Source organism: Schistocerca serialis, chromosome 6 (assembly GCF_023864345.2).
Source record: "Schistocerca serialis cubense isolate TAMUIC-IGC-003099 chromosome 6, iqSchSeri2.2, whole genome shotgun sequence".
NCBI lineage: Eukaryota > Metazoa > Arthropoda > Insecta > Orthoptera > Acrididae > Schistocerca > Schistocerca serialis.
The window spans coordinates 463,996,968-464,009,365 of record NC_064643.1 but is presented as its reverse complement, the minus strand read 5'-3'; the positions used below and the strand labels follow the sequence as shown (position 1 = coordinate 464,009,365).

General features: G+C 40.8%; 1 protein-coding gene across 2 annotated transcripts in view; it reads left to right on the top strand.

The window, feature by feature from the left end:
* LOC126483652 (integrin alpha-PS4-like) overlaps positions 1-12,398 on the top strand; it is a 174,148-nt gene that overhangs the window by 126,317 nt on the left and 35,433 nt on the right. For both annotated transcript variants that reach the window (XM_050106715.1, XM_050106714.1), the window contains exon 17: positions 3,322-3,485. In XM_050106715.1, coding sequence (XP_049962672.1) covers positions 3,322-3,485 — 164 coding nt within the window. The remainder of the gene's footprint in view (positions 1-3,321; positions 3,486-12,398) is intronic.

Below are 12,398 nucleotides of genomic sequence, written 5' to 3'. Positions count from 1 at the left end.
GCTACCACATACACTACCTTGCTAGAAAGGAGCAATTCTTTTGTTAAACAAAGTCAATGAAAATTGGAACAGAAGAGCCACATCCTTCGGTAGAGCCTAGACTACCTTTGAAGATTTTGAATGAGGAAGATCATCCATTAATCCTTGACACCTCTCTGGTTTTTTACTGCACATCCAACCTGAGAAATATCTTTGACCATCCTGTACCACTCCTACGTCCAACCCCTTCCAAATCAGTTGTATCTGTGAAAAAGACCTGTCCCATACACTCACCAAGTGTACTGTATACAATTCTAAGCTTGCAACAAGTATTTACACGGCAGGAATACCTTTGGAAACAACCATGTTTATAAATAAACTCTGCTGCAAATACTGAGCAGCCTCTTGTGTGGGTATGGTCACTAACCAAATTTCGACTCCTGTGAATGGCCACTGTACAACTGTGGCCAAAGACAAAGTTTACAATCTAGATGCAGAATACACTGCTGAACAATTCACAGTTGACCTCAACGGCCATTTCATGACCCATGCCATTACATCCCACACTCAAAAACTTAGCTCCCACAATGACTTTGGCCTAAATCTCTACACATCCCTGTTTACATCCACCTTTCCTCTCATTACACCACCCTAAATCTCTGAATATAGTTGAGTTTATAGACCTACAAGTCAATGAATCTTCATACACATCATTTTCTCTACTCTCTTTCTTCCTATTCAATCCTGAATCACCCCTCCTCTGAACCTTCATGCTGTATATCTCTATATGTACCACAATTTTAATCTGTGGCCATACCAAAGCTATGTCTCTCTCAGGAGTTGTATTCATTACTGCATCCTCTGATATCCTCTTCCCTTCCCTGTAGTGCTATCTTCAGTTTGCATTTTTACTTTTTAACTCAGTCGCTCATCAAAAGCAAACTCTTGCCTGCAATGCTGGGATTATATAGCTGTTTATGTATATTTCTGCCTGCATGTTCAGAAAAATAATGTAGTTTGTAACCTACACTACAACATTCCAGTATTGGTTATGAACTGCAGATTGAAACTGAAGAAACTGCAAAAAGGCGGGAATTTAAGGAGATGGGACCTGGATAAACTGAAAGAACCAGAGGTTGTACAGAGTTTCAGGGAGAGCATAAGGGAACAATTGACAGGAATGGGGGAAAGAAATACAGTAGAAGAAGAATGGGTAGCTCTGAGGGATGAAGTAGTGAAGGCAGCAGAGGATCAAGTAGGTAAAAAGACGAGGGCTAATAGAAATCCTTGGGTAACAGAAGAAATATTGAATTTAATTGATGAAAGGAGAAAATATAAAAATGCAGTAAATGAAGCAGGCAAAAAGGAATACAAACGTCTCAAAAATGAGATCGACAGGAAGTGCAAAATGGCTAAGCAGGGATGGCTAGAGGACAAATGTAAGGATGTAGAGGCTTATCTCACTAGGGGTAAGATAGATACTGCCTACAGGAAAATTAAAGAGACCTTTGGAGAGAAGCGAATGAATGAATGTATGAATATCAAGAGCTCAGATGGCAACCCAGTTCTAAGCAAAGAAGGGAAGGCAGAAAGGTGGAAGGAGTATATAGAAGGTTTATACAAGGGCGATGTACTTGAGGACAATATTATGGAAATGGAAGAGGATGTAGATGAAGATGAAATGGGAGATAAGATACTGCGTGAAGAGTTTGACAGAGCACTGAAAGACCTGAGTCGAAACAAGGCCCCGGGAGTAGACAACATTCCATTAGAACTACTGATGGCCTTGGGAGAACCAGTCATGACAAAACTCTACCATCTGGTGAGCAAGATGTATGAGACAGGCGAAATACCCACAGACTTCAAGAAGAATATAATAATTCCAATCCCAAAGAAAGCGGGTGTTGACAGATGTGAAAATTACCGAACTATCAGTTTAATAAGTCACAGCTGCAAAATACTAACACGAATTCTTTACAGACGAATGGAAAAACTGGTAGAAGCGGACCTTGGGGAAGATCAGTTTGGATTCCGTAGAAATGTTGGAACACTTGAGGCAATACTAACCTTACGACTTATCTTAGAAGAAAGATTAAGAAAAGGCAAACCTACGTTTCTAGCATTTGTAGACTTAAATACAGGGGGCGAAAGGCTATTTACAATTCGTACAGAAACCAGATGGCAGTTATAAGAGTCGAGGGGCATGAAAGGGAAGCAGTGGTTGGGAAAGGAGTGAGACAGGGTTGTAGCCTGTCCCCAATGTTATTCAATCTGTATATTGAGCAAGCAGTGAAGGAAACAAAAGAAAAATTCGGAGTAGGTATTAAAATTCATGGAGAAGAAGTAAAAACTTTGAGGTTCGCCGATGACATTGTAATTCTGTCAGAGACAGCAAAGGACTTGGAAGAGCAGTTGAACGGAATGGACAGTGTCTTGAAAGGAGGATATAAGATGAACATCAACAAAAGCAAAACGAGGATAATGGAATGTAGTCAAATTAAATCGGGTGATGCTGAGGGGATTAGATTAGGAAATGAGACACTTAAAGTAGTAAAGGAGTTTTGCTATTTAGGGAGTAAAATAACTGATGATGGTCGAAGTAGAGAGGATATAAAATGTAGACTGGCAATGGCAAGGAAATCGTTTTTGAAGAAGAGAAATTTGTTAACATCGAGTATAGATTTAAGTGTCAGGAAGTCGTTTCTGAAAGTATTTGTATGGAGTGTAGCCATGTATGGAAGTGAAACATGGACGATAACCAGTTTGGACAAGAAGAGAATAGAAGCTTTCGAAATGTGGTGCTACAGAAGAATGCTGAAGATAAGGTGGGTAGATCACGTAACTAATGAGGAGGTATTGAATAGGATTGGGGAGAAGAGAAGTTTGTGGCACAACTTGACTAGAAGAAGGGATCGGTTGGTAGGACATGTTTTGAGGCATCAATGGATCACAAATTTAGCATTGGAGGGCAGCGTGGAGGGTAAAAATCGTAGAGGGAGACCAAGAGATCAATACACTAAGCAGATTCAGAAGGATGTAGGTTGCAGTAGGTACTGGGAGATGAAGAAGCTTGCACAGGATAGAGTAGCATGGAGAGCTGCATCAAACCAGTCTCAGGACTGAAGACCACACAACAACAACAACATCTAATTATCTTGTATGAAGATGGCTTACATTTTTGAGAACTGAATTAATGACTGGGACAACACACTTGGAATGTATTGTGAATTGATATGTTTTTCTCTTTCAGATTATGTTTATTTTTTGCTTGTACATAGTACAAACAAAGATAAATAGCAAATGCTCAGTGTTATAATGGGATACTTCATTATTTATTTGCAGGAACGTCTTTCGTTGTATCTTCAGATTGGAGATGAAGCCATTGGATTAGAGTCTATAGCTGTCAATGTGACTGCAAGCAGTGCTGGCACAGAGAGTACTCCTGAAGATAATATTGTAGTTCTTCAAATTCCAGTGGTAACTGCAGCAGATGTAGAAGTGATAGGGTGAGTAAATTATAACTCAGGCTTCACATTTTGTTTCTGCATTATAAAGAATGAATAAACAAAACTGAGGAAAGGAAACCTTTCACCTGTAACTGGTTGATGTGTAGTATACAGATGCATGTACTTTACCTATCTTTCAAGCCATATCTCTTCTTTTTAGTTTAAGTACAAGCTCTCCCTCACACACAATGAAACACACACCCAACACACCCATTCTCGACCTAGTAGTTATTCTTTTACTCACGACATTGGCTTCTTCAGGACGTGATGATTCTGGGCTGCTCTCATAATCTATCTCCTTCTCTTTTTGTCTTGTACCACTTCCTTCCATTCAGTGATAACCAACACCCTGCAGCCTGAGATCACATCATTTTGTAATCTGCTTCTTAGCTGTCAAGGAGGTTTCCAAACTACCCATTTTACATGCACAGAAGTCTTCAGTAGCAGTGCCTCCATCAAAAACTGGCTGAAAAGTTGATGGTGAAAGTAGCCTACTGTCAATAATGTAGTTCACACCAAAATCGAAGTTAAAACACTTTAACTGCACTTTGAGATTGTCTGAACTCTCTTTTATGGCCAGTTTGGGTACAGATAAATGAATAATTGTATACTTTGCTCAGCTGACGTTCTACAGTATAGTTTGAGTGTAACTTAACATCGGTGTAATTAATCACAATTATTCAAATGTGGCAAATAAGCAATTAACACTGACACTTAAGAAATCACTCAATATTCTGTCCTTCCACTCATATAGAATTATTAATGTTACTTAGAAGTGGTGGTTGGGAAAGGAGTGAGACAGGGTTGTAGTCTCTCCCCAATGTTATTCAATCTGTATATTGAGCAAGCAGTAAAGGAAACAAAAGAAAAATTCGGAGTAGGTATTAAAATCCATGGAGAAGAAATAAAAACTTTGAGGTTCGCCGATGACATTGTAATTCTGTCAGAGACAGCAAAGGACTTGGAAGAGCAGTTGAATGGAATGGACAGTGTCTTGAAAGGAGGATATAAGATGAACATCAACAAAAGCAAAACGAGGATAATGGAATGTAGTCAAATTAAATCGGGTGATGCTGAGGGGATTAGATTAGGAAATGAGACACTTAAAGTAGTAAAGGAGTTTTGCTATTTAGGGAGTAAAATAACTGATGATGGTCGAAGTAGAGAGGATATAAAATGTAGACTGGCAATGGCAAGGAAATCGTTTCTGAAGAAGAGAAATTTGTTAACATCGAGTATAGATTTAAGTGTCAGAAAGTCGTTTCTGAAAGTATTTGTATGGAGTGTAGCCATGTATGGAAGTGAAACATGGACGATAACCAGTTTGGACAAGAAGAGAATAGAAGCTTTCGAAATGTGGTGCTACAGAAGAATGCTGAAGATAAGGTGGGTGGATCACGTAACTAATGAGGAGGTATTGAATAGGATTGGGGAGAAGAGAAGTTTGTGGCACAACTTGACTAGAAGAAGGGATTGGTTGGTAGGACATGTTTTGAGGCATCAAGGGATCACAAATTTAGCATTGGAGGGCAGCGTGGAGGGTAAAAATCGTAGAGGGAGACCAAGAGATCAATACACTAAGCAGATTCAGAAGGATGTAGGTTGCAGTAGGTACTGGGAGATGAAGAAGCTTGCACAGGATAGAGTAGCATGGAGAGCTGCATCAAACCAGTCTCAGGACTGAAGACCACAACAACAACAACAACTTAGAAGTGTACAGCAATACTTTGTTCTTATTAATCAACATTGTCATTATATGTCACTATTAATGACTGACACAGTCACTGGTATCATGTATAGGATCACATTAAAATAATATCACGAATTGTCACTGAATTATTGAGTAGTAAAAGGTAGAATATGAAACAAGTCACAAATGTGGTATATTTTTTGGTGTATAGTATCAACTGGATTGATTGCAGTACATTTCCCATAAAACAGTATTAGGAAAAGAATAGATTGCTACTCACTATATAGAGGAGACACTGAGACACAGACAGACACAACTGAAAGACTTTTATATATTAAAGAGCTTCTTCTGCAATAGAAATCACATACACACACACACAAGCACAACTCGCACACACACCTGACCATTTTCTCTGGCCACTGCGGCCAGACTGCAGGCTGCAACTGTGCCTTATGGGAACAGTGATCTGACGTGGAGTAAGGAGGAGGTACGGGGTGGTGAGGGGAAAGATGGCAGAGGAGGGAAGATGTATTGCTACTTGTGTGAAGAGGCAGGAATGTGGTGGGGACAGGTTAGGGCTGCTAGATCCAGTTGGGAGGTTTGGGGGAGGGGGAGGGAGGGAGTAGAAAAGGAGAGAAGTAGAGAAGGGGAATAAATAGTGCGTGCTTTGGCAGAATAGAAGGCTGTGTAGTGCTGGAGTGGGGGCAGCGAAGGCGATAGGTAGGTAAAGGACCGGCACTAACAAAGGCTGAGGCAGGACCTTATAATCTACCTGCTGACAAAGTCTCCACCACTGTGATTTCGACCCACAGGGATTACCCAGTGAAGCAACTCTACCAACTGTCATATTCATCCAGTGATCCCATTCCACAAATCCAACAGAAGATCCAGTCACTCCTCAAATTCTTAGGCCCATCTCAGAGCCTCTTTCTTGAATCTATCTCTCTCTTCACCACTGCCACTCACCGCACTCCTGCCTTGGACATGCTTCCTGAAGTTCCTACCTTGTACATGCCTTCTAAAGTCCATAAGCCAAACAACCCAGATGCCCCATTGTGGCCAGGATGACTCATTGTGGCCATTTACTGTATTCCAATAGAGAGAATCTCTGCTCTCATCGACCAACACCTTCAGATTATTACCTATAAACTGCTCTCATACCTACAATACACCAACCATTTCCTCCACTGACAGTTCCTGTTCCTTTATCACATGGCACCCTACTCATCACTGTTGATTTCACCTCTCTCTACTCTAACATCCCCAGTGCCCATGGCCATGCCTCCATTAAACACTATCTTTCCCAACACCTGACTGACTCCAAACCTACAACCTCCTTCCAGCTCACCATGACCAACTATGTACTTACCCACAACTACTTCTCCTTTGAAAGCATTCCCTACAAACAAATCAATAGTACAGCAATGGGCATCCACATGGCACCATCTTATGTCAACAAGTCATTGGCCGTCTAGAGGAATCCTTCCTGACCACCCAGAATCCCAAACTCATCACCTGGTTCTGATTCATTGGTGATATCTTTGTGATCTGGATCGAGGATGAGGACACCCTACCCACATTCCTCCAGAACCTCAACACCTTCTCTCCCATCCACTTCAACTGATCTTTATCATCTCAACAAGCCTCCTTCCTCAATGTTGACTTCCATCTCACAGAAAGTCACATCCATACCTCCATCCATATCAAGCCCACCAAACCACAAGCAATTCCTCCATATTGATAACTGCCACCAATTTCATACAGAGCAGTCTCTTCTATACAGCCTACACTACTGTAGTGATGGGCAGTGCCTCTCCAGATACACTAAGTGCCTCGCTAATGGCTTCACGGGTCAAAATTATCCTCCCATTCTTGTACAGAAACAGATCTCCTGTGCCTTTGTAGTGTAACCATATTTACCTGTACAAATATGACATTGGTAACTGTGCTTCCATCGAATCTGGCTCAAAAATTGATGTCTAAAACTAGATTATTTCAAATGATGTAGGTTACATGAGATTCGAAGTTCACACATTTTAATTGCATTTTGGTGATGAATGAACTAATGTTTATGGCCAGATCAAGTCTCACACATTATAATTTATACACAGATTAACAGTTAGTCACATATTACACTCAGTGGTGTTCTACAATGCAATCATTTGTGTGTAGTAAAATAACACTGAAGTGGTCATTCGCCCAAGTTCATATGTGGCAAACATACATTTAACACAGTCAAATAATTATTCTTTTAATGCACACTTTCATATCTAACAGACAAATCAGTATGAACAAGATGTCCACAGTAATTGATATTCAGAACTAACTCAGTTCACACTCCAGTATTATTGTCACAGTTTGCATTAGCTATCATTGAAGTTTAACCACATCAGTCAGTAAGAAACAGTCACTGAACCATGGAACCAACTTTGAGACTTGAAATCTAGATTATTCAAAGTATTTTTTCCAACTTTAAACTGTACTAAATTGTCTGCAATACACTTCCAGTATTGGTGAACATGGATTTTGCTCCTTTCAGACTCACTGCAGACTAACTAAAAATGACTTCCTGCACCTCTTGTTTATAAGTTTACTACAATTAGAAATAAAGTTAGCTATCTTGTTTACTGAACTTTCACAACTTCCAATTAAAGAATTATGATTCTGAGGAATTGAATAGTAGAAGAAGATTTGTTGCAGAAACAACTTTACGTACTATGACAATTTCTATTATTTATGCTGACTGATTTGCAAAACAAGGGATTCATCTACTCGATCAGGAAGTTAGTGGTCAGGTATATGTTTACATATGAACAATGATAACAAAATCTTAGATTAGTGGTATTCTGTAATTATCATAATTTTTATCAAATTGACTGGCTCATTAACTCCTAGTAAACCAAAAGAATGATAATAAAGTTAAACAGGAGGGGACCTGAATCAGTATTCAAGATCTTTATGTACTGTGAACATGTCATACAGTTGAGCATATTGAATATATTACAAAATGTGGAAAAAATAATATTAATTTTGGGGGCAAGGAAAACATAACAGCTGGATGGAATCCACCTGCTTTGTTGCTCCTCGACTCTCCAATTACTTGTTAGCTTCCACACATTGACCATCTGGCTGCAAAGGAGCACTCCCCTCATGAATCAGTTCCACCCAGGACTGGAGCAACTGAATCACATTCTCCACCATGTTTTTGACTACATCTCATCATGCCCTGAAATGAGGAATATCCTCTCCACTATGCTCCCCACCACCCCCACCCAACTGTGGTACTCCATGGCCCACTGAACCTATGTAATATCCTTGTCCATCCATACTCCATCCCTGCTCCCAACCCCTTGCCTCATGGCTAATATCCCTGCAATAGACCTAAATGCAAGATCTGTCCCATATGTGCTTCCACCACCACCTAATCCATTCCAGACATTTGCATCTCTTATCCCACCCAAAGTAGGGCTGCCAGTGAAAGCAGTCATGTGATCTGCAAACTAAGCTGCAACCATTGTGCTGCTTTCAGCTAACAAGCTGTCTGTCTGCATGAATGGCCTTTGACAAACTATGGCCAAGAGAGAGCTGGATCACCTATTTGCTGAAGTGCTGCCGAATACAATGTGCTTCATTTCAATGACTCTTCACAGCTTGCATCATCTGAATCCTTGCTGCCAACAGCAGCTCTTCTGAATTGTGCAGGAGGAACTCTTCCTTCAATGCATCCTACTTTCCCATGAACCCTTAGCCAGTCTGGCCACAATGGCCTGAGACAGTGGTTATACATGGATGAGTTGTAATAAAATGATAATTAAATCGACACCCTAGCTGCAAACAGGCACTGATATACATCATTGGGGACATGTTGAAAATGTGTGCCCTGACCGGATCTCGAACCTGGGATCTCCTGCTTACATGGCAGACGCTCTATCCATCTGAGCCACTGAGGGCACAGAGAGTAGTGTTCCCGCAGGAACTTGTAAAGGATAGTGTAGGAACAAACTGTTACTTTGAAAACCACATAAAGCTTTAAAATTCGGCCAGGTTGGAATTTACTGTTATTGATGGACTAAGGAAGCAATAGACTTCTGGATTATAAAAAATGTTGCTAGTTACAAATTCAAAATATTTTATGGAACTATTATACTTACACAGATGTGAATCCATTGTTTACATGAATGAGCATCACATTGCTACTTAAAGTAAATTATTAATTAGTGAGTTAATCAATCAATGCTGTGTGTCATTCTATACAGAAAAATTAAGGTAACAAATTTATGTAGTCAAAGTCCAGAATGCCACAGCAGCTATGACAGAATTCACAATGAAAAGTGCCTGCGTCTCCGAACTCCAAATTCAATTATCATGAAAGATAATTAATTTCAGGAAAAATAAAATGCATTATTGTTATGTTGGATTATTGTATTATTGAACCTTATAGGTCCAATTACTGAAATATGTCTCCTAGGTTGCACCAAGTCTGCAGAGTTGTACTGCATGAATATTTTCAATTAATGATATTTTCTAATTAAGGTATTGAGTTGCAAACAATTACATTGAAAAGACTGTTAAACACGAAAGCTTATGACCAGAAGGCCTTCTTCTGCATTAGGCAAAACACACACACACATTCACACTAACAGAATCACACACATGTAACCACTGTCTCTGGCTGCCGAGGCCAGACATCCAGCAACTGCACGTGATGGGAGAAGCAATCTGGGCATTGGGGATAAAGAAGAGGCTGGGTCAGGGAGGTGGGTAGGGAAGGGGGATGGTAAAATTCTATTTGTGGGAGCAGGGATGAGATGGAGAGAGAATAGGGCAGCTAGGTACGGTTGAGAGGTTAGACAGAGAACAAGGTGATGGGGAGGGGGGCGGGGGTGGAGGGGGTGGAAAAGGAGAGAAACAGACAGACTTTGAGTGCATTGATGGAATACAAGCCTGTTTAATGTTGGAATTGAAACAGGGAAGGATATAGGAAGAGGATGACTAACAAAGATTGAGACCAGAAGGGCCATGGGAACACAGGATATATTGCAGTAAGACTTCCGACCCACGCGGTTCAGAAGAGCTGGTGTTTGTAGCAAGGATCCATATGGCAGAGGCCGTGAAGCAGTCATTGAAATGAAGAATATTGAGTTGGGCAGTGTGCTCAGCTAGTGGGTGGTCCCGTTGTTTCTTGGCCACAGTTTTTTGATGGCCATTCATGGGGACAGACAGCTTGTTGGTTGTCATGCCCACATGCAAAGCAGCAGTGTGGTTGCATCTTAGCTTGTAGATCACATGATTAGTTTCACTGGTAGCTGCACCTCTGAGGGGTAGGTGATGCTTGTGACTGGACTCAAGTAAGTGGTGGCGGGAGGATCTATGAGACAGGTCTTGCATCTAGGTTTGCTACAAGGATATGTACCATAGGCAAGAGGTTCGAAGCAGGGCTTGATTAGGGATGGACGAGGATATTTTGTAGGTTCAGTGGGTGGTGGAATACCACTGTGGAAGTGGTGGGAAGGATAGTGAGCAGAACAGTCCTCATTTCAGGATGTGATGGGAGGTGGTCGAAACCTCTTGTCATGCACTGGCATGTACGAATATGGTAGGCAATACAAAGTTGTGTTTCTTGAAGGTTCTTTCTATTCTTGACATTCTGCCAAAATATTAGAAGAAGGCCACTGTTTGGTATCTCTGTATCTTTATTTACATCCCCACACTGAACTTGCTCAGAATGTAATGCATTGCATATCTGTCAATCAGAGTATCCATTCTGTTGTAACATGATTCTTAGGTGTTGTAGCTCACCAGGGAGACTGTCAGCATTTGAGACCACATATGCTCTGTGTACCAGAGAGTGTAAGACACTACTGTATTTTGCAGGATGATGACAGCTTGTGACCTGCAAATATAACTCTGTGCGAGGTGCTTTGCAGCAGAAACTGTCTCCCACCATACTGTTAACTTTTCTTCTAACCATGTCATCCAGGAATAGTAAGATCCTATTTTCTTCCACTTCCATGGTGGACTGAATATTTGGATGGAGTGAGTTCAAATGCTGGAGAGACATAGGTAATGCCTCTAGTCTGTCATACATACTTGGGCCAACCTGATAAATCAGCTGTAGCAGAGCACTGCCTGAACACAGGGCATCACGTGTTAGGAGAAGACTGACATTTTATCCTTGGCATCATCATTCTGGGATTGTGTTTTGAAGAAGGCCATACATATCCATACAGAGGACAATTTTAATAGGGGTGCAGGTTTTCAAATAAGCACTGCCTGGCATCCAGCACTACCCGCCATTAAATGAAAACAAGAGAAACAAGAACCTCTGGTTAATGACCAGACATGTTGCACTGCAGAGGTTTAATTTAGCTGATAACTACAGGAGTGTCCAGCAGCACAGTTCATTACCCAGTGTGTATGCATGGAAGGCCTCTCTTTGTCTCTCTGAGGGTGTGCTGTGAGCACCACTGTCATCCAACTGTGAGTGCATCCACTCACATACATGTTTCCTACTCCTGGCCTGGCCACACATTTTGCAGCAGTGACAACAGCAACTACCACCACCTGAACATGTTGAACAGTTGTATTTGTTGAACAGTTGAGTTTGTTTAAGCTCTGGGTTTTGTGAGCAACATATTTGAAGCACCTGACAAAACAGCAAAGGAAATGAATTAAAGTGAAACTAAGACATAAATATACTCTGGACATGCTTCAAGAAGTGAATCAAATGTCAGCCAAAAACATTAACAAAAGTAGAATGAGGGATGAAGAAATAGTTCAATGATACATGCAAAATGGTGGTAGATGTTAGCAACACAGCCAGGAAGGCGTGGGCGCTACAGGATAGGAAAGATGAAGATTTAGAACATGGCTACAGGGAGACAGAAGGAAACAATCAACGTGCTACCAAGAGAAAAAAGAAAAATTATAACTGGATCAAATGAGATATTACAGACTTGTAAAGAGTATTTTGACAACTAACTGAACTGTACAGAAACAGGCAACAAACTGGAGAAAACTTGCCCAACATACAAAGCAGTAACCAGCAGGTTGAAAAAATTGAGAAACCACAAAGCAGCTGGAAGTGGTAGAATGCCACTGTAATTGCTGACATTTGATAGAAATGTCATGAACAATTGTTTCATTTTATTCTTAACACAATCCAGTTGGGCCAAAGTGAGTTTTGCAGCCCCCAGAAGTCATAAACTTGTTCAACTTCTTTT